Below are 23,757 nucleotides of genomic sequence, written 5' to 3'. Positions count from 1 at the left end.
GGTCTCACACTTTTCAAGTGTTGTCATATGTGTGTTTAACCGGTCCGGTTAGAGTAGTGGAATACGACCATTAGCAAAGAGTAATGTCATACGGCCAGGAAGAACATCAGCTATCGAAATTGGCTATCGAAATTTGCTAAATAAAAATAAACTTGATTTCGCAAGATGCGGTATAATTGGTTTTCAAGTGCTTTAAAATTGCTGAATAGGACTAATAGCAATCGATGTTTGCTTACAAATGGACGCAGCTTGTCCAACGCCACTCAATCCGACGACACATCGTCCAACCCTGCGCAACTACCTCCGCAGGAGAGTACGAAGAATATCAACAAGTCAGTGGATCAGCAGATGTCCCTGCACATTGCTGTGATTGGAGTCCCCAATGTGGGCAAGAGCACGTTCATCAACAACATAATTAACCACAGGGTATGTCCCACATCCGCTAAAGTACATACCACCCGCAAGTCGAACACGGCCATTTGCACAACCGGACAAACTCAGCTCGTGTTCTACGATACGCCCGGCTTGGTGACCCAGCGGGAAATACGGAAGCACCACTTGGAGCAGAGCTTTAAGAGCTCCTACCGGCATGCCATTCAGCATGCGGACGTCATCGCCGTCATGCAGGATGTCTCAAACAGCTGGACGAGAAAGGAACTGCACCCTACTGTCTTGGACACCTTGAAGGCCTACGCCAACCTACCCAGTTTCCTCGTGCTGAACAAGATAGATGCCCTTAAATCGAAGCGCGTGCTTTTGGATCTGATCAAGACTCTAACCAATGACACGCTCTCCGGTCAGCGAAATGGCAAAGGTGCGACGCGAGGTCTGGCAGCCGCTACCACGGGTCAGGTGGCAGAGGGAATTCCGCTAAGCAAGCGACAGACCACTTGGGATCACTTTGATAATGTGTTCCTTGTCTCAGCCATGACAGGTAATGGCCTGAATGAGCTTCAGAACTATTTGATTGGACAGGCATTGCCAAGACAATGGAGATTCGCCTCGGACATTCACACAGATGCCAGCCCCGAGGCGCTCATTGTAGAAAGTGTTCGTGCCCGTTTGCTAGACTACTTGCCGCAGGAGATACCCTATAACCTGAAGTGCGAGCTAGAGTATTACAGCTTGGAGAAACGTATGTATACGATACAGGAGAAGTTCCATATAAAGTACGATTCTCATTGCAGATGTTGTCTACACGTCCGTTCAAGTACAATGTCCCACTGAACGCATTGAGCGGCTGATATGTGGCGAGTCCAATGGGAAATTGCGACAGATAACTGAACGTGTGACCTCCGATTTGGTGGAGATGTTCGGTCAGGCGGTTTCCCTGACCATTTCCACGGCCTCCAAGGTCAAGTAGACCGGCCGAAGCTAAAGAATACCTGTTGTTAAATTTTACTTTAATTGTAATGAACATATAAAACTTAGAGCTCATAATAGTTTCAAGTGTGCAACCAATTTATCCAGTTCAGAAGCTGGTGCTGGTCCCAAGCCCAGAACCGTCGCCGTTCCCGGTTCCAGCTGTGTTCGGCCAGCATCTCTCACCAGAGCAGCAACGACGTTCGCCTCCTGCGCTTGTCGCTCCAGTCCATTAAGTTGCTCGAAGTTTTCGACCCGTAACACTATCTTCGGTTGGCCCATACGACACCAACGCTGCAGAACAGCACTCTGTTCGGCTGTTCCGTTAGCCGCGTTCTGGTAGCACATGACGGCAGCGTGTGCACATTGGGCCGCTGTTTTGCCTTTGGTCATCTTAAGATCGCTGCGCACGACGAGCGCCAGCTTGGTTGGTTTGATGAACTTCTGCAGGATGCTACTTGACGTTGGCATACTTTTTACTCTGCTGGTCGACGTATTTCTGCATGCAGGCCCTGAATTCTTTAACTTTGTCCTGGCACGCACGCCAGTCACCGGTGTCGGCTATACACTCCTGCACCTTGTAATGTAGCTCAATGCAGCCTGTTTTCTTCAGCATCAACTCCACGGGATCCTTTTCTTCAGCGGCGGACATGGCGAGTGTTACATCTCTCCCTCAAAAATATAAAAATATATACTGACGAATTCGAGTTCTATTATACATATTCTTCGATTTTGATCTTCCCTCGAATATTACTAGCTATATAGAACATTTAGCCATGCCCACATAATTTTATACGATTGAAGAACCTATTTTCTAATTGATTGCTTTATTTTAAACACTTGCTTTTATTGGATTTCTTTATAACGTTGAAAATTAAATTTAATAGAATGATGAAATTGAGAAAACATACCATTATATACATATATACAGTAAATATACCGTCTCATTTTAAAAATTGTATTGTACATATTCCTCGCTTTTGATCTTCTGTCGAATATTCTCAGCTATATAGAACATTTAGCCCTGCCCACATAATTTTATCCGATTAATGAATCAATTTTCTGCTTGACTGGCTTATTTTAAATACTTGACTTTGATTATTTTTGCCTCAATTTTGGTTCCTTAACAACAATATAGCGTCTCGTATGATGAAAAACCGAACTTAGCCCACCTAAGACCCCTCTATTTAACTTGTTTAACTACTTGAGGTAAATGGCGGAAAATATTAACAATTGTACATTTTTCTTAAGGATTCACGCCATCTTTCCTCTGAACTTGAAAAAACAACGATATCTTTCACCTGAACTGTGCTAAAATGATTCAATTTTCATTATTTTCGGTAGAATATTTAAATAGCCCCTTGGCTTCCAATAGGTTAATCGTTCTCCGTCACGATTGGAACCCATATTCTCCCAGGTTTATATCCCGTTGAATATTACTATTTAGATAGAACATTTAGCCATGCCCACATAGTTTTATCCGACTGATAAACTAATTTTCTACTTGAATGGTTTATTTTAAATAGTGGATTGGATTTTGTCTGAAAAAAAGGTTTAAGCGAAAACGGTCAAACAAATATAACTCGAGAGAAATTTACACGATTCGTTCGTTTTCATTCGTTTATTTCTCTGATGTTTTCTACTTTTGAACTGGTATGGAAACCCTTTTCACATTTTGTTGTGGCGGACTCGGGAAAGAAAGTTTAAAGACAAACAAAACTGTTTTGAAATGTCACATAAAGGTAAATTTAATGATTTTTTAAATCACTTCGACGCTATAGGCGAGAAAAAAGCAAAGTGCACGCAATGCAAGTCGGAGTTAAGTATGGTGGCTCACTAAGCAATTTGACTCGGCATTTGAAGTTGAGACACCCAGCTTCTATCGAAACAATTGAATGGCAAGGAAGTGGAAGTACTGGAGCTAGTAATTACGAAGTTAAAACGTCAATGAATTGCATTTAAGCTTAAAACTAGATATTAGATTTTAAAATTTAACTAAGAACAAAAAGACAAATGAACAAAGAAGATAAAAAAAATGAAAAGTATGGAAGTATGAAATGCGTATGGAAGTTGATATAACTACTTCTTAAATATACATTTGAAAATGAAATTAAATAGGTTGATCCTAGGTTGCGAATTATACAAAATTAAATAAAGTTATTCTTAGCTAAAAATCTATCGAATGTATTTTGTGTTATCGATACTAATTAAAACTAAATTATACATGTTAGAATCTTTGATACCCTGCATTAAAAGACCACATATATAATACATTTTTTTTTGCATTGATCTTATTTAATTGGTTATTTTTGCTATTAGAGAATAGATGTACTAACTGTGAGAATTGTCCCGCCTGATCGCTCACACTGCCTGATTTGCTCTTATAGCCGCAGAGTTAGTTTGAGTAAAGACTAGTGGACTTGATGAAATAAACTACTTGAGATTTGCCTGTTTTTGTCCTATTAGTTTCGAGTATCTTCGAATACAGTTGTATCCCAGATTTATGGATAATTCTCATGGAAGGCGGCCTGTCCATTGGCCTCGAAGTGGATTGAGTAAATGTTTACCCTCACAGCGAATCAGGTCAAAGACAGTTGACCAGACGGAACACAGCCACAGCTGGACAAATACATGTACATATGTGGATTGCTGAGCAACTGTAAGATCTGGGTGCTTATAAATAAGGCCTGATCCATTAGTAAGATAGTATCAGAGCTTGAATAAAGGCTTCTTTCGTTCGCAATCATGGACATGTCGGTGTTGTGTCTGTATCTGCTCCTGGTGTCCGTCCTGATGTTGTTCCTGGTGCCCACAGCCGAGTCAACATTCCTTCTCTGGGCCTGCATTTTACGGCTAAATATCTGTCCATTCCGCACCACCACCCCAGCCACGGCTTCGTCTTAATTGAGTATGATGGAGACATGATGGAGACAGCACCCGTCAAATTGATAATCGATTATCTTTCTTTAGATGCTAGCTATAAATAAATGCCAAACTCTATCGAAATTCGTTAAACCTAGCCAACTTCAAATAACTGTTAATAGACTAAAACTTGATAACTTTATTTTAAGCAGTCTTCTTCGCAGTGTCCTTCAAAACTTCGAGCTTATATCACCCAGGACAGCACCTTTGATATTGCCATAATAGTCCCCAAAGTTGGTCCATGTGTAGTTGAAGTACATAGGACTTGCCCTGGGATCATCAGGTTGGTTGGACGGCGGCACAGCAGTGGAGTTGATATGCTGGAGCTCCGCCATCAATAAATCGAGTACCTTGGGATATCTGAAAGAATGAAGGTATTGAGGGACAACCGAACAAGTAAAGCAGATAGTCTCCAACTCACTGTTCCGCCAGATTGAATTGTTCGCACGGATCGTCGCGCACATGGAACAAACATGGGGCTGAAAATGCGGTCGCCACACAACTGGTGCCCTGAGTTGATTGCCCTTGGCAGGTGACTGTGGCAGTCTCTCGCAGTCTCTGCTGATCCGCCCGACTTGGAAGCATTTTCAGGCCAGTCATTGCTTTGCCACTGCTACTCTTGAGCACCAGGTTCCAGTCGTAGAGATGGGGATCTCGCTCCCCACCCGGTCCGTACCAGCCGTCCCATCTTCCATTGTAATTGGTGCCCTGGATCATCTTCCAGTCGCCGACCGTCAAGGCGGCGCTGCCCCAGATGTCGTCGATGTTGTGGAGCACAGTCTTGCGCGGTGATGGGTAGGCATGGACCAGCGTCTGCCAAATGCTCATCCCATCCAAACTCTGACTGAGATTGGCATTGGCCAGAGCCGGTATGCCTCCAGCCGCCTCAATCAGCGTCGGTAGCCAGTCGCTGATGTGCATGGTCTCGTCGACAACTCGTTGCCTCTTCTCGAGAAGCGGTGACCAAACGAGACCTGCGGCTCTAACGCCTCCCTCCCACAAGGTGTTCTTTACGCCCCGCAACGGATAGTTCGAGGCAAAGTTCAGGTTGAATCCCTGGGCCGGGCCACCGTTGTCCGAGGAGAAGATAATGATCGAGTTTTCCAACATATTCGACTTTCGCAGCTGGTCCACAATCACGCCAACACTCTCATCCATTTTGGCGACCATGGCTGAAAGCGAGAAACCAAAACAACGTCGCAGCATCAGGACTAGAGGTACTTGCGATCGAAGCACGAGACTCACCGGCGTATCTACGACGCTTGTAGTGGAGAATGTGGTCCAGCTTCATCACATCGTCGTCTGGCACCGGCAGTGGATTGTATGGATTGCCCGAATGACCTGCCGCATGCGCCACGTACAAAAAAAGTGGACCTTTCGCTGCGTCATGGTTGGCTATTACTGAGACGGAGTGCTTTGTTATCACGTCTGTCGTGTACTGTCCGTGCAGATTGTAGGCCACATCCGTTCCGTTGCGCATGTCCAGCCCCCACAGGTTTTTCTCGACGGCCGTATGATCGTTGTAGTCATGATGGCCGGACCAAAATCCTACATGGCTGCTGAAGCCCCGAAACAGTGGCGTATACTCGAGTTTCCAATGTCCCAGATGCCATTTTCCAGATATGTGAGACGTGTAACTGGGGACCAGAGGGATCGAGATAAGGACAAGAACGTTTCGGGGATAAATTGCAAAGGACCTACCCCAAGTCATTTAAATATTGTGGTAGAATCTTTTCCTTGAGTGGCAGTCCACGTGGCTCAGCCGCATAGAGCACCGTATGCTGCATACCTATCCAGGACGAAGGAATGGATTGGATTGAATAGTAATATGAAAGGACTTGGTCCACATACCTGTGTGTATGGGGTATTTTCCCGTCATTAGTGCGGACCTCGAGGGTGTACAGATCGGAGCGACATAATAACGATTCAGAATGATGCCCGAGTAAGCCAACGCATCGATATTGGGAGTGGGAATCTGTGCTGAACCATGGAAGCCCACGTCGTTGAAGCCCTAAAAGTAGAGATAACCAACAGATAATTATACGATTCAGGTTAGGATCAAGGGAACTTACTAAATCATCGGCCAGAATGAAGATTATATGCGGCTTGGGCGGATCATTGGCCGCCTCGGAGGGAATCGGCATGGGTAGCACCAACCATAACAGCACCAGAAACAGCATTGTTTGCGTCTCTGAACTGGAAGATCGGGTGAGATGTGCCGGCATTAGATGTCAGTTGCTCACTAATTGATGTATTGCAGAGATTCGCTGTGTTCGAGGGTTCCCTTCCCCATCAATTAAAATCACGAGTACGGTACGCGACGATCTCAATTGATCGCCCCAGTCTACATTTTCGACTACGTATCGTATTGAGTGTGGCATTGATCGTCGTCCGGCGAACTTACCGTCACAGTTCGGAGAACGGGAATGCAACTGAATCAGCAATCGGACTGGGCTTGATGTCCAGTCTGGTCTGTGCTAGTTACTCCCAATGCCACACTTCAGCTGAAGCGACGCCTAATTGATTCGGTGACAGATTTCATGGCTGTACGAATGGGAATACGATTGTCTCTGCCAGTTGGAACAGGAATGGCTGGTTATATACCTGCCGCACACATTTACATATCTGCACAGCACAGTCCAGAACAGAACGGCTTCTGAAGTCTGAAGTCAGGTCCCATCCAATTAGCATGTGAATTGCGTTGTGTTGTGTCGCTGCTTTTACCGTTAATGGGTCAAATAAATGCCACACGGTAGCACCAGCAGCGTCAGCAGAAGAAGCAGCAGCAGCTGGCTGTACAGTAAACCAGTGTGTTCAAATTAAAAAACCAAATCGGAATGAAAGAATCGGATTGATACGTCGATCTTTAGCTCAGGCGCTAAGGCGCTGCTAATGCCCATGCCCCAGCCGCAAGAACAGTGAATGAGAGTGTATCTATTATAGTGTTCGTCGAAGTTCGTTCACCACTAAAGCATAAGAGAAATTCCTTTATAAAAAATTATTCATGAGCGAGTGTTTTGTTTGTTTTGGTTAATATAGAAATGGTAATAAGGGGTTTTTTGTTGGTTGTTATACCCTTTAAACGCGCATTATGGAATTGATCAGACAATTGCAGTCCAAATAACGAAGCATTAACATATATTTCAGCTGACATATGAACGAACGGGTTTAAAAAATTCGTTGTCAAACGTACAGTCGAACTTCAAGGGTATATAAAATTCGGGGCTTGGAAATGAGCTTCCTTACAGGCTTTACTTAAGAACTTTTTGCTGATCACTTAAATTTATGAATAAGAAGTCACTTTCGTTTCACATTAAAATTGGTGTACACCTTTCAAATAAAGCTTCACGTTTGCATTTAATTTCATTCACAGCCAGACCAGACCGCCGCAACCGTTTATTCAAAGAGTTGGATTTGGTTCATCCATTGGTGATTCCAAATGAGCTATGTTAACTTAACAGCTAACCTTACAGTATGTACATATGTACAAAGACGCTCCCAGTTCATACAACGAAAAATTATCCCAAACATCCCATAGGCCTTCGGCTCTGGGAGCTTTCAGCTCTCTCAAGGAGCGTTCTCTCTTTGAATGAGTGCATTTTAATGATTGCGTGCGGTAGGAAGAAGGGAATTCTATTTTGTTTTCGTTTTCTGGACTTTAGAGTATTAGTAAGCTTTAAAGAAGCAATAACTGTAACTGTTATTTTGAATATCCCTTAAAGGCTAATTTAATAAACGGATATTCTTTCATAATTTTCTGCATATTAGAATAATTGGAGCAATGGATATGTAATCTGTAGCGCAAATATGACACGAAAATTTGTATAAGCCCATGTATCACCCGTAGCTGGGCTGAGAACTCCCAACAATGCGAATTTTAAAATTACCATCCCTACAGCACTGTTATCTATTATGCATTATGCAAGCGCAATCAATATGTTTTTTATCTCCTTATAAATTAATAAGATGACTACTTGGTATAAAAATACTGAGTTATAATATTCAATCGACTTTCATTCGATTGCCTTAATGCGGTAAAAATTTGTCTTCATTGTCTTCATTTTTTCAACCGGCTGAAACTTTTACGCTCCAAGTGAGGGAGGCCAGCTGTTTTCTCCTAAAAAAACCATTTCATTCGTCGACCATCGATTTGGACCTTTAATTCGTACAAACAAACATTATAGTTAATTGCATTTATATTTATATTATTATAGTACATAGCTCTCACTGGTTTCAACGGGGCATGGGATTAAAAAAGCACACTTAATTCAACTACAAACTCATAGCCGGGTATCCTTCACTTCAGCCAGACGACTTTAGAAATATCCAGGCCCAACACATTTAATGTTAATGATACTAGATAGATTCAGTAGACAATGGAAAATAAATATAAACTAAACAGGATATCATTTCTTATGGAAAGCACCCAATCACCTAATGCTTTTTGTTTGTATTCAACAGTCCCACAAGGTAGGGAACCTGTCCTAGAGTATTTCAAGGTCCACGTGTCGAATTTCCGGAAATTGCGTCTGCCAGGGGAAGAGAAGTGGATAGCTGTTGATCAATTTAAAAAGGCTTTTCAGTGTAACTTACCCGCAGATTCATTTCAATGCGATCGATCTCACCGCCCATCAGGTCCACAATGTTTTCGCCATGGGCGAGCAGGAAGGTCTCCAGATCGTCCACCTTTTGGAACCCACGAACAGTCTGAAAACAGAGAAGAAAACTTTACAAGAAATTATTAAAAATAGGTCAGGACAACGCACCGTTAGTAGCTTGGCGAGATCCTGCTTGTCCAGATACGAGCGCGTCAACTCGCGACCATCAAAGTCAAGCTCAGCCTGAGGGCAGATCCATGGAATTCAGTAAAATGTCAGCGAAAATGAAGAAGGTCAGGGTCTCACCTTATAGCGCACACGAGCATTACCAATGTCAATGCCTTTGACATCATAGATGGCTCGGATCATTACATCAGCCTCCAACGCAGTGTTGATCTTCTCAAGACGGTCGGTTGAAATGGAGACACCCACCAGAGCATTGGCATTGGTGTATATAATGAAAGAGGCCACAGCGCCCAGAAGACCGCCAATAACAAGCGATCCTGCGGCGTCAAAAATAGGTGAGCCCGTATAGCTGCTCAGTCCCATGCAGGTGCCGGCTACTATGACACCAGTCACGGCAGCAGCATCCTCGCAGAGCACCACATTCACGCAGGGATCCTTGCCAGAAATAACTGATCAGTGAAAAGATATACATATGTATGAGAAACTAGCCTCCAGATGAGTAAGGAAAATGCACACCGTATTCCTTGAAGCTCACGTTATTTACACGGGCCGCACGCTTCAACTCATTTATGGCAACCATCAGGGTAGCTCCTTCGGAGACCAGCGATCCCATCAGAATGCAGTAGACCCAGAAGAGATCGGCGATGGGCTGTGGATGGAGAATGCCCTCTATACCATGATAGATGGACAGGCCACAGCCGACACAAAAGATGCCCACGCCTGAGATCAGCGAAGACACATATCGCATGTTCATGTAACCATAGGGATGGTCGGTATCAGGACTCTGCGAGGACTTGTAGATGCCAAACGCGAGGATAAGCTGGTTAATAAGATCCGCCAGTGAGTGAATGACCTCGGCAAACATGCTATGGGAGCCACTGTAAAACCATCCACCTGCCTTGAAGAGCAAATTAGCTGCATTGCTGGAGGAATCGAGTACGTAAATCGTTTATGTTGTCAAGCAATTAATTAATTCTTACATGGCAATTGCGGTGGCGACTACTTGAGCAGATTTCTCTGACTCTGTTTGATTATCCATCATAATTTTGGTGCGAGAACCAATCTCCCGACGATAGTCGCGCAGGCGGCGTTTCACAGTGAACAAATCTGTCGGACCATCCATTTTTAGCAATACTCTATTAACTTGACAAATATGTACAGTGAGACAGGAAGGCACTTACTCTGCTGGTACTGTTTGCGCTCCACCTCGCGCTTGAGACGCTCACGCAGAAGGTTCTCCTTGGAGCCCCATACTTCCACAGCTTTTGCCTCGACATCTCGTCGCCAGTAGACGGTCATGGGAGGCTCTTGTTCGTATGGAGATCTCCTCTTGATCTTCGATAGAGAGTCCAGGTCAGCAGCCGTTAACATAAAATCTGCAATTGCTCTTCCAGGAGTCACAAAGTTACGCTCTAGTGAGGCGCGATAATCAAAGCGAGCGCGCTTTGGTGTGGGTGTGACGGCAGGTGGAGTCTCTGCAGGTGGTGGTGTTGGACTGACCTTGGTGTCCTTAACAGGTGGCGATGACTTCGGAGCAGATGTGGGGGAGCTATGCGGGGTTTCGGATCCCGTGGTACTATCGGCTCCTCCTCCTACTGTTGCACTTGCATTGGACTTTAAATTAATGTTCGTTGTGTCGGATTTCTCAAATACAATCTCATTGATCTTCGAGTCTTCAATTGTCGTGCTAATGTTTAGGATCCCCTTGGAAGTTTTCACCTCGAAGTTTTTTGTTTGTCTAGCATTCGGCTTGGCCTCAGTGGTCTCCTCCTTCGATTCCAGCGCCTTCTCTTTTTTAGTGGAATCGCTGCCTCCAGCAGTACACCGAAACTGGATGAACATGCCAGGACGAGTCCACGCTTGGGGCCTGATGAGTTCGGAGTCATTTTGCATCCAACTTTTGCCGGAGTCACGTCGCACAGAAAAGTGATTAATAGCTCTGCTGAACTGCTGGTGTCTTCGCTGCAGGACCTGCACGCCGCGAAATAGCATCCTGCTTTTCGCAGCAATGCTCTGAAAATACAAATACAATTTACAAATTCTTGCATGCTTCGATTATGGTATCTTTTCTTCCACTTACACGGCGCGCTATTTCAATATCACACTGACTGACTTTTGCTTTTAATCAGATGTTGTCTATTGTTGGCGTTATGATTCCACTTTAACCAAAAATCTACCCATGCAGAGCTACGAACAAAGCTTGTCTGTACGCACTCCTTGTGATGCTAAAATTACGTTGTTCCAGGCGTCTTCAGGCGTCTTCTGAGCCTTGAAATTATACTTAAATTTTGTGATAAATTAAAATTAACAAATTTTTTACAAATTTAACCCGGAGATAAAGAAAATGATGCTATCGATACAATATCGAGTGTGTACGATACCACAGTTCATACAACGATACATATGAACTGTTACCGCTTTCCAGCACTAGCGACCACAGCTGTTTTTGCCGGTTTTATAACAATCTTTTTCCGTTCCGTATTTGTTTGCTATATTCTGTTAATAAGATGTATCTGATGAATAAAATTGCCAGATTTTCCCGCCAGATAGCTCGCCCCCTTGTGGCGGCCCGAAATTTGGCCGTTGAGGCGCCATTAGAAGGCGGTAATGAAGTTTTGATCGAACGTTTGGAAGGTGCACAGAAAGGTATTACAGTACTTGGTCTCAATAGGCCTGCCGCAAAGAACTCTTTCAGCCGGGGAATGGTTGATACCTTTGGCGAAATATTGGAAGAAATTAAAAAGGATAATGGTTCGAGAGTGGTTGTCCTACGCAGTCTCACGCCGGGCATCTTCTGTGCTGGCGCTGACTTGAAGGAGCGTAAAGGTACAAATTACAATCAATATTGTTTTAAAGATTTTCAATAGTGTTATTATGATTCCAGGCATGTCCACCGAGGAAACCAGCGAGTTTGTGTCGAATCTACGAAACCTGTTCATTAGCATTGAACAATTGCCGATGCCCGTAATCGCCGCATTGGATGGCGCTGCTTTGGGTGGTGGTCTGGAAATGGCTCTGGCATGCGATATACGCACGGCAGCTTCAAATACCAAAATGGGTCTGGTAGAGACTCGACTGGCCATAATCCCTGGCGCCGGGGGCACTCAGCGACTCCCCCGCATTCTCTCTCCCTCGCTGGCGAAGGAACTTATTTTCACTGCCCGAGTCTTGGATGGAAGTGTGGCCAAGGAGCTGGGTCTGGTCAACCATGTTGTAAGCCAGAACGAAAAAAATGATGCTGCCTACCAGCAGGCCCTAAAGCTCGCCGAGGAAATCCTCCCCAACGGTCCAGTGGGTGTGCGAATGGCCAAACTGGCTATTGACAAGGGCATGCAGGTCGACCTAAGCACGGGCTACTCCATTGAAGAGGTCTGCTATGCTCAGGTGATTCCCACAAAGGACCGCCTGGAGGGACTCGCCGCGTTTGCCGAGAAACGCAAGCCCGTCTACAAGGGAGAGTAAATGGAAATGCCACGGTCCTAACGTTAAGCTGAACAGTGCATTTATAAGTTATTCTGCTATTGTCGTAGACACACACAAACACATGGCCGAGCCCAATATGCTTGGTTTTATATAAATCTAACGATTTTATCGAGCTGCCAAATAACTTGAATTACGTTAATTATCCAGCTATTTTTTAATCGGTCCGCTGACGCATCTCCTTTTGTTCATGCCAATGTTAATTACAGCCATTAAATACCACCCCACCGATTGACATCTACTTCTATTTCCATTGCACTCACAGCGTGGAACTGGAACTGGAAATGACATGCAAAACTCACCTTGATCATGTTGTCGCTTGAGCTATGCGGAAACAGATATTTCTTTGGAACCTCCCAAGTTCACAAATCATTTAGAAAGTATCTGTTGTTATGGGGGGCCATAGATATATGTACAAATCATACGTAAGTACGGGTCTGTAGAACAATTTCTTTTGTCGCTTGAGTCCGGCAACTGTCAGACTAAGAGAGTTGCTATTGCTGTGCCTGCATTTGTTGAATAATTTGTAATTTGCATAATGCAAATATCTTATGGGTACTGCTCTGACTCGCCTTTAGGGCGTGTTCGACACTTATTATTTTCGGGGCCCGCTCGGACAAAGGCCGTTTGTCGCCTGTGGCAAGAAGCAACGAAACAGCCACAGCCATTACTGAAATCACTTTTTGAAACAAATAAACAGTGAGAATCTCAAGATGAGGCTGCAACCGGTTTCTCCACAGCATGTCAAGGAAGTTTATTTTGGACGTCTCATCCCACCTCCACTAGCCCACATTTCTGTTACGTTACAAACACTGACACCACCCACACATGATAGCCCAGAGAGCATCAAATTAAAATGCGGTGCGGGTGTTTGACATCGGGCAAGGTCAGTGCCGTTGATCGTTGCGCTGCTTGACATAGCAGCAGCAGCAGCGACAGAACTTCGAATCCATTGAGATCTGAAACGACAATCTTTAGAGCTAATGCCAAGCGCAGTCTGCATATTAATTGGTTAATTACTCAGCGCTGAACTCGTCCGATCTGAGCCGACCCCAAAAACAGTGTCAGAAGGCAGATCCGGAAATCAATTGCGGAAGCACATCAGTATATTAATTGTGCGATAATAAACACAATACGAATTGGATTTTTTTTGTTGCGAATTTTTCGCCGAACAGTCTGAAATTTAATGTTGTTTGTAATTTTTCTCAGTTGGTCAGAAAAAGCGTGATTGGCATTGTAATGAAGGGGCAGATGAAGTCTTACATTTTATATTTGGGGGATCTTGGGATTAAACTGAAATACACTGTTTCCAGGTATTTGAGCAGCGAGTTGTCTCACTTGAATTAGATTGATGGGAGAGATGTGTTCAGAAGCTGAGCGCTATATGTATGTACGTATGTAGATGTAGTGGAAAGGGTATTCTAATTGAGAATCCCCGGCAGGCCCCGGTAATACCTTAAGAGCCCACCCATCTAGCTTTCACAACCGGTAATTCCCCATTAATGTGATAAAACTTTATCAAGCTCAACCGAGATTGTCAATACGGACAGCCACTGTGGTAAATATTTTCAAAATTCACTACGCTCAATCGATAAGGAATCGTTAAGTCAACATTGCAGCGGCTAGAGCCGAAGCTCTTGACCTGTTTGCAATGGTCTTGTCTTCTCTTTGATCCACAAGCGGAACCTTTGAGCTTATCAATTATCCAAGGCTTTCCCATAGCGTGCGTATACGCAACATGACTTTGTCGTACGTCAAGAAGAACATTGTTCCCAAGCAATATAAGATTGCTCTGCGTATAACAGGTGTACTTTTGTAGCGTGTAATTAAAGATACACGATAAACGCTGTTCAATAAAGTCCCATGTCAGCTCCCCAGCTAGTGGAGAGACATTGTTGAGGGTATTAGATCATACTTTTAGCAGTACACTAGGCCAATTTCAACTTGAAAATTGTATTTTAAATGCCGCCATAAATCTGGGGCATGTGACAATCAATTAGGACCGACAATATTTGAACTCGAAAAATTCCAAATGCACATCACGTGAAAAATGCATTTCATTTACAGTCTGTGCCATAGCAGAAAATTTTCCACTGCCCCACTGTATGTAGCTACAGCGGTTGACGACGAATTGGTAACGAATCTAACACATAATGCGGTTATCTAATCTAATCGTTATCTACTGATCCACCTAAATTTGCCGAAATCGGATAAATATTAGAGACCCAACGAAGCACGTTGTTTCCTTATTGGTTTATCCTTCCTAATGCCCGCACTTTTCTGGCATCGCCTAAGATCTGAAATAACAGATACGAGTATCTGTAGGCATCTGGAGAGGAAAAGAGTGGTTTCAAAAACTTATTTCGATTGTAAGTTTTAATTGAAATAGTGGCCTTATAAGCTTACTTCGACTCCAATCTGTTGTCTAAATCTGTAAGCTACCAGCCAAACAACAACAAAAGTCGACGACAAGCCACTGCAACACCAATAAGCTACTTGAAACGAGTCAAGCACCAAGCTCGATGATCTGTCTAAAGAAGCAGACTGCAGAGGCGGGGAGGGAGAGAGGCAACCCCTAACCAACTAATAGGAGACCAGAAAGCGGTTCGAAATATCTCACAAATTCTTGAGTTTGCTAATGTTAAATGGTCTTGATACTGTCGTTAGTAGCTAGTAAGCTGGTGTGACAAAATATGGAAAGATTGATGGGTGGTAGGCTGCAGAGTGGGCAGACTGAGTGTCTGTGCTGCATACAGGGTGAGCCACAGAATGGAGCATGACCTTGGACATTTCTCGGAAGAAATCCAATTAGATATGCTGTTGGAACCAATCAAATTAATACTACTCGTATTTAGCATATCTCTGATCACATTCCAGAACAGCGTGTAATCTTCTTTAGATAAGGAGGTGTTTTACATCACCCACTTGTCCTCTGCTTACTTCTACGGCGCCTCCTCCAACAGCTGCACGTACCACGCTGCGTATGAGTAATGGGACGAAGGCAGACCTGTCTGGCAGCCGAATGCCCAAATCTGAATGATGTGTAGAAAGCACCAGTACGCACGCTCAAACACTCGCACCGAGAGAGAGAGGCCGACTTCGCCCCACCTGCGTCACGGTGTCGTTTATTGCCCATTGCGCTAATTGCACCAACCGACTCTCCTCTCCCATCTGGAGTCTCCAGTTGAGCTCTCGGCTGGCGGAATATATCTGAGTGTTCGGGGGGCTTAACATGTAGCCGCCACGGCGACGCCGCCGCAGCAACAAATTCAAGCACAAACATTGGCTTAATATCAGTCACTAAGCGATCGCCCGACTGTTAACAACATAGGCAGATACAAAAGCTTGGAAACAAGCGTTTAAATATTACTTTGTTATGGTTTGATCGTGCTTGTTTCTCTTGATTGCCTCTGCAAATTCGCGCCATCAAGCACATCGCAGGCGAAAATTAACGCGTCGGTGTGAAAACACTTTTTTGTGAACTTTTCGTGTCAATGTTGAAGGCGACCTGTACCCCTTCCCACCAGCTAAACTAAATAAAGGAATTAAAAATATATTACAATTAAGTTTCATAAACCAGCCAAAAGGTAAATATCGGAGAGAATACCGGCCGAAAGTTGAGCAATTATTTGTTTGCCTTTTTTTTTGTCGCGTTATAATTTAGTAATTATTTATAATTAATTCCTGCACATCAACTTAGCTATCGGGAAATTATAATTGATAATTATCAGATGCATGTGACACGGAAAATTACCCTAAGACCAAGGCATTCCAAGCTAGTGGGGGCATTCCTGGAAAATTTCCTGCCCCCGCCTCGATTGCCAGTCATGGCAGGAACGGAACCCGAGAACAAATCATTTCACCAAGCTTTTATTTCGCGGCTGTGATAAGAGCCGAATTGGATGTCATAAAAGATTATTGACTCACTTTTATCTTGGCAGCTACCTTACGGTGCCGCTAGTGCAATAAACTTCAAGTTTTATTCAGTTTCTGACAATGGTATTCCTCCCTTGACATCTCCCGCGGCTGTCAGTCAGAGCTGGCGAGGCAAGGCATTATCTCATCATCGCTCGTCATTATGATTGTGATTACCGATCGAGTACCCAATAATTTATTCGGCTCGGCTCATCCGCTTTGCAGGTGCGATAAGGTCGCCAGCAAAAAGATTCGAGTACCTCGAACTGATCCGCCTTGCAGCCATCTCGTCTGACGCTGAGTTCCTTTCCCACTCACTAAGTAACTCGGGCACAGGCGCCCCTAGCCACATATGTACATGCACGTACATATAATATATGTATGTATATGCATTGACAATCAGTCAGTCGTCAATCCGGGCGGACAACGGGTTTTCTTTTCGCTTCTTCTTTCGGCACGTGAAGCGAACGCGCAAGCAAAACAAAGCAGAAAACACACAGAAGCAAAACGAAACAAAACAGCAAAAACAGAAAACGTCAAAAATCGCAACCAAAAGCTGTTTTGGCTTTACCGGAATCCATTGACCCAAAAGAGATCCTACAAACACTCAATTCAAAATTGCTGTTACCAATTAACGGCCCTTAGTCGGCGATACAGTACTTGAGAATGAGCAGGGAAGCAAACTCTGAGCGAAACCGGGAGAAACCCAACGGTGCTGCAATCGTGTTTGTGTAATAACGGCGAAGGCCATTCGGGAAACAGATCAAGTCGAGAGGAGGCAGGTGGGGTCTGCCATTTTTTTAGGACAAGAAGATAAAAATATATATCCTCGTATAATGAGACATAAATATCTGAGCTAAGGCTTTGATAAAAAGGAGCAGCATCTTAAAATAAATGTCACACATACTCGTATACACACTCCAATGGTTGGCCTCTTTCATTTTATACCTTCTGTAAATAATCTTTTAGAAGGAGGACCTGAATTACCCCTGAATTTTTTTCAATTGTATGGAAGAATAATAAGGAATAAAGAGTATTTCAATTTGTCTTGCAAACACATACATATATAAAGAGCCCGATTTTAAAGAAATTTCACCTGAATATTCAATAAGCAAACAGTGGACAAGGCGCCCTAGGTTAAGTAAGGACTCAGATTCATCCATGCATCCAGAGGATAACAAAAAACTATTTTTGCTGGCTGAACTAAAAACCGCTTGGCAAAATCGAATATTCATTTTCGAACTAAAAAAAAGGAAAAACTAAAAATATAAACACTTTTAAAGAGGATGTTTTCGGGGGTTATTGATGCATTTCTAATCTCAAACAAAAGACTAAAATTATCTATGAGTTATTTAGATAAAGTGCTTAAGGAGAAATCAATTAGACATCGGCTTAAAAGTGCATAACTATTTGATCCATGCCTTTATAGATCGTACTAGAGAAATAATTAACATTTACATATACATTTATTGCTGATCAGATCCCAGACATGTCTAATAATAATGATCTAATCCCACTATCAATATACATGTACATATATGCCTATATGTATTTAGTTGTTTTGTTAAGATTTGCGTTTTGATTCGGCATCTATTTGTCTCTAAAATTTAGAAGAGTTTGTACTGCATTTTAACCTTATGTACCGAGACGGTATGCACGATACGAATATGTTTTATATATGTGCATCTAGATATGTATCTCAATCTGTGCATCTGTATCCGTTGGATACGGCTCGTCCGGTACTGTCTAGGTATCATCCATTGGTTGCCGAATTGCCGAGCTGCTGTAAGGCACAGGCACAGGTACAGGTGGTACAGGCAGGGAAGAAATCGGTTGCTATAGGATAGCGGTTATATCCAGCAAAGACATCGGGCAGAATCGGCAGAATTTAACATTTCATTGCCATCTGGCTGGGATCACGTAACATTTTCCGTTCGATAAACAGAACTTATGGCAAACGTCGGGCCAACTATTCCAATAATCTGCACAATTCTTGTACATAAATATTTAACACTATGTCGGTTATACAGATGTGTAGAGATGGTATGGGTATGCCTATATAGCAGGCTAATTTCCTAAGCTGTCGAGCTGAGGATCTTTCCACTTTAACTTGCGTGGAAACAAAGATTATACAAATCTTTGCGTATTCCGTTTCGCTCATTAGTAGAACCTTAAAGAAAATACTGCTTCAGTGCCAAGGCACGAAGGCTTAACTTACCCAATATATCGATAGCTGATTAGCATGATCATAAACTCTGATTCGAGTTTATCTCCATAACACCTAGTGACGCACTTAACACGAATTTGAATTAAATTATAGATCTAATGACCCAACCCAAGTAATTGTCCATAAAGCTAATAAGCGACAACTTTGGGCCGACTAACGACTGTGATAGCCAGAGAGCTAATCAATGGCCACGCCACATGTCCTGATATGTATGATTCAGTATCGAATAAGTGGACGCGGGCGCGTGACGTCGTATAACTGCCCCCCAGAAACACAATTAGAAGTCGATCATAAAAATTTACCGTCGAGTTGTGTGCCGCCAACATATAATATTCGATCGTAACACATGCCATAGGTATTCATGGGTATGCATATCCCTAGAACAGTATGAATTGTGCTGGCCCTATTTTTGACGACTTCGAATAATCTTATCGGGCGACATAATAACAATAATATTAAACACGCTTTACTCTGATTACCGCTTTCAATATTGTATGTATGTATATATTGTATATTTAAACATTTTAATCGCTAATTCCCCAGAACGAAGTCAAAGTTTTTAGGGATAGCTGAGTTAGTACCGTTCATTTATAGAGATACCATGTGTATTTCATTGATGAGTCCTATTGCCTGGGTTTCTCTTCGTTCCGGCTCTGTTCTGTTCTGGCCAGCAAATTAGGTGAATGAATTTGTTCTCGGGTCAGGTTCGGCTCAGTTTGGGAACGATAAGGTTATCGGGGAGTCATTTATAATTGATTTTAAAGGTAGATTTTAACATTTTATTATTATAGGCATTTGGCGGGTATTTGTTGTTTATTAATTATTGTTGCCTGTCTTGCTTTAAGGCGTTATCATTTTGGGACATTGTTACTCCAACGTTTTCCGACACTTTTCGGCGCCGTGGCACCAACTCATGCCAGGCCCACTCGAAAGCATTCACGTACCTCATACCCGTAGCCGCTTATTACTTTTAAACTGATTATTCAGTTGCTTTTGGCCAGAGGACGCGTTCGGTCCTCAATCGCTCAAGATCTTTTCGGACCGTACTACGCTAGCTGAAAAGTAAGTTCCCGGACTCGAGGCTCCCAATAAGGAAATAACGACAGGACTAGGGTCAGAGAAGTGCATTCAAATATTTGACAAAATGTTTCTTTAATTTAAAAAAGTCTTTCAATTATTCCGGTGTTGCTTCAAAAAAAAGTGTTACATTCTATATGTGCCTTTAATACGATTACTTACAAATCCCAAGCGAGCACATTCTTCAAAGTAATGGGACATGGACAGATTTGAAATACTAGTACATACATATAAGTGATATACGCCCTCTGACTTTTATAATAGCATGCAATTACATTCTTGTGCCGAAGATCTGCAGATGTAATCCATATCACACATTGGATCATACCTCCTTCGATGCCATTTTCTAGAACATACATTTATACATATAGCCTACGCACATATGTACATATGTACCATTTTAACTATCATATCATTCGTGCTTCCGTTTTGTGTCAATTATATCGTATATTCTTGGTCAAAGGACTTTTAACAAGCCATTTTATGTAAATTATTTGGAATAGATGAGTTCCATTCCGGAAACTTTTATAAACTAATTTATGAGCTAGGTTACTACGGATGGTTATTTATACCCCCATTAAATGTTGTTGTCCTTTAGAACAAATCGGAGGAGCCAACAACAATCCCATGCGCATTAAGAAAGTATTGTAATTGTTTCATAAATTTTAATTTATAGTATAAGAGAGACGGAAAGGCTTATAAATAACACTTTGCCATGATTACGATAATCTTAACCCACTCACAGAACATAGTCAAGTATTTGGGGGAATTCAAAAAATGAAATGACTCCATTGAGCGCTCAGATACGATATCGGGAGGGGGCTACCACATTCACGCTGATTTAGAATCGCCTTTATGGCCATCAGTCAAAGTGAGTGAAATTATAGGCGGTCTTTAGGGCCATATGGCTATAGAGCCATAAAGCAAAATTTTATGAATGCAGTCCAGTGTTTTTTATTTGCGGACCCCCAGCCCCAGGCACCGATTCCAGTCGCTGGCGATAAAGATCTGCTAGTATCTGGAATCTTTTTGCTAAGGCTATTGTAATACTTGAAAGCTCCAAGCTGTCGATAAGATACGAACGGCATGCGCCTAGCAACCCTTCAATGGATTAGCACAAGCTGCAAATGGACGAACGAAAGCGAATCTCGTACCGGGGGTCATTGATAGTCGCCTACTCGTGTCGATTCATCATGTGATTGAATTACGTAATTACGATCAATTTCTCATTCATTTTCGGTATCTCTGCGCTTGTAGATGACAGATAATGCAGGATTTAAGCCAGATGCGGAGGTGTTTGCTTCGGCAGGCGACAATCCACCCGCCTACTCAACATCAACATCAGCGATCTCGTTGAACGACTTCAATTCGAAGTGAGTACTTGAACTCTCTGTAGATCATCTAGTATCTGGACCTTAAACATTTTCCTCTCTCTTTTTCGCATGCAGAGCCAACTTGACAGAGAAGAATCAGCTCGCACTCTCCGAGGATCCCTATAGTCCCTTTGAGCATCGCGATCCAAAAGGAGCCAGTACTGGAGGCGCTTTGGCACATTTGCTCAAGAGTTCCCTGGGCACAGGAATTCTAGCCATGCCTATGGCCTTTCACAACGCCGGCCTGGTCTTTGGAATGTGCATGACGCTCATCGTTGGCTTCCTCTGCACCCACTGTGTTCACATATTGGTAAGCAAATCTAAGACTTAGCACCTGATTTCGGCTGTTGACTTAAAAAATTACCAAATAAACCATTACCAGCCGAGCTGACGTATTTGTGAGTTAGCTGAAGTAGCTCAAGGTGCTGTCCCAAGTCATCTGTCAATAGAATTTGAAAGGCCTTGATAAGGCGTGCAACAGATAGTCCAGTTATTGTATTCCACGCCTCTGGAAGCCAGACATACCGCGATATGGTCTAATCAGAGAGAGATAAATACAATTTATAATTATATCAGCAATCAAGCTAAGTTTTATTGTTGATTTTATTTATGATCATGCATTTCCGATTATCGCAAATCCTTCAACACATAACTTCCCAGAATTTAGACGTACTTCACTTTCCAGACAGTTGTACAAAGCCGAGTGCGACTAAAAATCACATTCAGATGCCAAGAAAGCCCAAGTCACCGATCTATACATATTAATAATCCACTTGAGACATACAGATTTATAGCACAAACATTTTGTACAGTCATTTTTAACCTTTGTCTGTCGTCATTTTAAATAATGTTTACTACTAAGAGATGACTTTAACTCTCCAGATAGACCCGATGCTTAGCTTTCACTCCGTAGGATATAAAGCCTGGTACCAAGCTCTCCTGTTAGCACTACACCTTGAAGCAGCCTTTTCTATTCAAGTTCACTCATGATAATAATCAATAATAGAAACTGAATACCTGGTTTCGATCCAACTGGTGTATTTGTGATATGAAGAACTTAATTATCGTTTTTCTTTATTTCAGGTGAAAACTTCGCACAACATTTGCCGCGATGCTAAGGTGCCAGCTCTGGGATTTGCTGAGACGGCCGAGAAGGTGTTCGAGTACGGTCCCAAAGGCATGAGGCCCTATTCAAACTTTGCCAAGTACGTAGAAAAGTCAAATCTCACTCTATTAAGCAACAACAAAAATTAGACAATAATGTGCATTGTTTTAGGCAATTTGTGGATATTGGCTTGATGGCCACCTACTATGCGGCGGCATGTGTGTACATCGTGTTCATTGCTACCTCCTTCCACGACGTCATCAACTTCGACTGCAACCTGAACTGGGATGTACGAATCTATATTGCCCTAACGGTTATTCCGTGTCTGTTAATCGGACAGATCCGGAATCTCAAGTGGCTGGTTCCGTTCTCGCTGATGGCCAATGTGTTCATTGTGATTACCTTCGTGATTGTCCTGTACTACATGTTTGACGAGCCACTAGTGTACTCTGATAAGCCGCTGATCGCCCCGGCCGCGCACATTCCCCTCTTCTTTGCGACGGTCATCTTCGCAATGGAGGGAATTGGTGTAGTGATGCCCGTGGAGAACTCAATGCGCAAGCCTCAGCAATTCCTCGGATGTCCTGGTGTTCTTAACACGGCTATGATAACTGTGGTGCTGCTCTACGCGATCATTGGCTTCTTTGGCTATGTGAGATTCGGGGACACGGTCCGTGGCAGCATCACGCTCAATCTGCCAGAGGGCTCCTGGTTGGGCGACACGGCCAAGCTTCTGATGGCAGTGGCCATTCTGTTCACCTTTGGCCTACAGTTCTACGTGCCTAACGAGATCCTCTGGCGCAAGATCAACCACAAGTTCAGCCCTGAGAAGCACAACATTACACAGATAATGCTGCGCAGTGGCATTATTCTGGTGAGCGGAGGCGTGGCCGCTGCTATTCCCAACCTGGAACCGTTCATCAGCTTGGTGGGCGCCGTGTTCTTCTCACTGCTAGGCATTTTTGTTCCCAGCTTCGTTGAGACCGTTTACCTTTATCCCGATCGTCTGGGTTGGTGCAATTGGAAGATGGTAAAGAATATTATTTTGGGCATTCTGTCCATCCTAGCTTTGATTGCTGGTGCCGTGGCCAGCATTGGGGAGATCATTGAGATGTACAGCGGCGATGACTAATGGGATCTCTAAAGTTCCCATCCCACCCATCGTACATGGACGATGGACGATGGTAGTATTAAATACGATGCAGGTACCCCTACAGATGGAATCGAAAACTGAGACAGAGAGATGAGAGTTTGAGTTCAAAGCGCAGTTATCTAGCTCCGCCCCGCGGCGACAAGGCGGTGTCGGAGCCAATGTCGATGCCGCTGACTGCATGAATAAGATGATATTAATGTTTAAGTCTTTATGTGTGTGCATGTATAAGTGCCTCGTGACACCAAAACTGCTAAACTGCAATTCATAGAATTTATAAATGTTATTATGTTAAGTCTATAAAGAGAATGCTTCTGAAAATGAGATTGAAATTGTTTCCCTCCTCCGTTTACTTTCTAGAA

At 43.2% G+C, this 23,757-nt stretch overlaps 8 protein-coding genes across 12 annotated transcripts; 4 read left to right on the top strand and 4 right to left on the bottom strand.

Annotated features, from left to right (window-relative positions):
• The first annotated feature begins 38 nt into the window (after positions 1–38).
• Positions 39–1,442, top strand: LOC6898040 (GTPase Era, mitochondrial). The gene is made up of 2 exons (XM_002138092.3): positions 39–1,135; positions 1,188–1,442. The coding sequence occupies exons 1-2, from the start codon at positions 166–168 to the stop codon at positions 1,361–1,363; spliced, it is 1,146 nt and encodes a 381-aa protein (XP_002138128.2). The 5' UTR covers positions 39–165; the 3' UTR covers positions 1,364–1,442.
• On the bottom strand, positions 1,385–1,983 carry LOC6898039 (peptidyl-tRNA hydrolase 2, mitochondrial). Its single transcript, XM_002138091.3, has one exon. It carries the CDS (start codon positions 1,831–1,833, stop codon positions 1,435–1,437), a length of 399 nt encoding a protein of 132 aa, XP_002138127.1. The 5' UTR covers positions 1,834–1,983; the 3' UTR covers positions 1,385–1,434.
• On the bottom strand, positions 1,389–2,059 carry LOC26532207 (cytochrome c oxidase assembly factor 4 homolog, mitochondrial). The gene has a single exon (XM_015183521.2). It carries the CDS (start codon positions 2,012–2,014, stop codon positions 1,817–1,819), a length of 198 nt encoding a protein of 65 aa, XP_015039007.1. The 5' UTR covers positions 2,015–2,059; the 3' UTR covers positions 1,389–1,816.
• Positions 2,060–3,621: 1,562 nt separating this feature from the next.
• Positions 3,622–4,368, top strand: LOC117183588 (uncharacterized). The gene has a single exon (XM_033378002.1). It carries the CDS (start codon positions 4,108–4,110, stop codon positions 4,264–4,266), a length of 159 nt encoding a protein of 52 aa, XP_033233893.1. The 5' UTR covers positions 3,622–4,107; the 3' UTR covers positions 4,267–4,368.
• Positions 4,369–4,399: 31 nt separating this feature from the next.
• Positions 4,400–7,198, bottom strand: LOC4803380 (arylsulfatase B). Of its 2 annotated transcripts, none has more exons than XM_001360054.4 (7): positions 6,689–7,198; positions 6,357–6,480; positions 6,136–6,295; positions 5,986–6,073; positions 5,530–5,921; positions 4,706–5,456; positions 4,400–4,644 (listed from the first exon to the last, which is right to left on the bottom strand). In XM_001360054.4, exons 2-7 carry the CDS (start codon positions 6,462–6,464, stop codon positions 4,455–4,457), a joined length of 1,689 nt encoding a protein of 562 aa, XP_001360091.3. In that variant the 5' UTR covers positions 6,465–6,480; positions 6,689–7,198; the 3' UTR covers positions 4,400–4,454. The 2 variants fall into 2 exon arrangements, with proteins under 2 accessions (XP_001360091.3, XP_033233891.1); XM_033378000.1 differs by having other exon boundaries at positions 6,357–6,475; positions 6,689–6,857.
• A 1,269-nt stretch (positions 7,199–8,467) lies between these two features.
• On the bottom strand, positions 8,468–11,440 carry ZnT49B (Zinc transporter 49B). 3 transcript variants are annotated; one of them, XR_001452019.2, is made up of 9 exons: positions 11,149–11,440; positions 10,250–11,081; positions 10,049–10,175; positions 9,585–9,991; positions 9,189–9,517; positions 9,051–9,125; positions 8,878–8,991; positions 8,719–8,813; positions 8,469–8,640 (listed from the first exon to the last, which is right to left on the bottom strand). XR_001452019.2 is itself a non-coding variant. In XM_033377999.1 (8 exons), exons 2-8 carry the CDS (start codon positions 10,437–10,439, stop codon positions 8,769–8,771), a joined length of 1,287 nt encoding a protein of 428 aa, XP_033233890.1. In that variant the 5' UTR covers positions 10,440–10,444; positions 10,569–10,705; the 3' UTR covers positions 8,468–8,768. The 3 variants fall into 3 exon arrangements, 2 of the variants coding, with proteins under 2 accessions (XP_033233890.1, XP_001360090.3); XM_033377999.1 differs by lacking the exon at positions 11,149–11,440 and having other exon boundaries at positions 8,468–8,813; positions 10,250–10,444; positions 10,569–10,705; XM_001360053.4 differs by having other exon boundaries at positions 8,469–8,813.
• A 34-nt stretch (positions 11,441–11,474) lies between these two features.
• On the top strand, positions 11,475–12,783 carry LOC4803382 (methylglutaconyl-CoA hydratase, mitochondrial). Its single transcript, XM_001360052.4, has 2 exons — positions 11,475–11,894; positions 11,953–12,783. The coding sequence occupies exons 1-2, from the start codon at positions 11,576–11,578 to the stop codon at positions 12,528–12,530; spliced, it is 897 nt and encodes a 298-aa protein (XP_001360089.3). The 5' UTR covers positions 11,475–11,575; the 3' UTR covers positions 12,531–12,783.
• Positions 12,784–15,519: 2,736 nt separating this feature from the next.
• LOC4803383 (proton-coupled amino acid transporter-like protein CG1139) lies at positions 15,520–23,721 on the top strand. Of its 2 annotated transcripts, none has more exons than XM_015183519.2 (5): positions 15,520–16,135; positions 21,025–21,140; positions 21,216–21,450; positions 22,224–22,345; positions 22,417–23,721. In XM_015183519.2, exons 2-5 carry the CDS (start codon positions 21,025–21,027, stop codon positions 23,375–23,377), a joined length of 1,434 nt encoding a protein of 477 aa, XP_015039005.1. In that variant the 5' UTR covers positions 15,520–16,135; the 3' UTR covers positions 23,378–23,721. The 2 variants fall into 2 exon arrangements, with proteins under 2 accessions (XP_015039005.1, XP_001360088.1); XM_001360051.4 differs by lacking the exon at positions 15,520–16,135 and adding an exon at positions 19,601–19,752.
• The last annotated feature ends 36 nt before the right edge of the window (positions 23,722–23,757 follow it).

This window comes from Drosophila pseudoobscura, chromosome 3 (assembly GCF_009870125.1).
Source record: "Drosophila pseudoobscura strain MV-25-SWS-2005 chromosome 3, UCI_Dpse_MV25, whole genome shotgun sequence".
Taxonomy (NCBI): domain Eukaryota; kingdom Metazoa; phylum Arthropoda; class Insecta; order Diptera; family Drosophilidae; genus Drosophila; species Drosophila pseudoobscura.
This window is presented reverse-complemented; position numbering and strand designations above follow the sequence as displayed.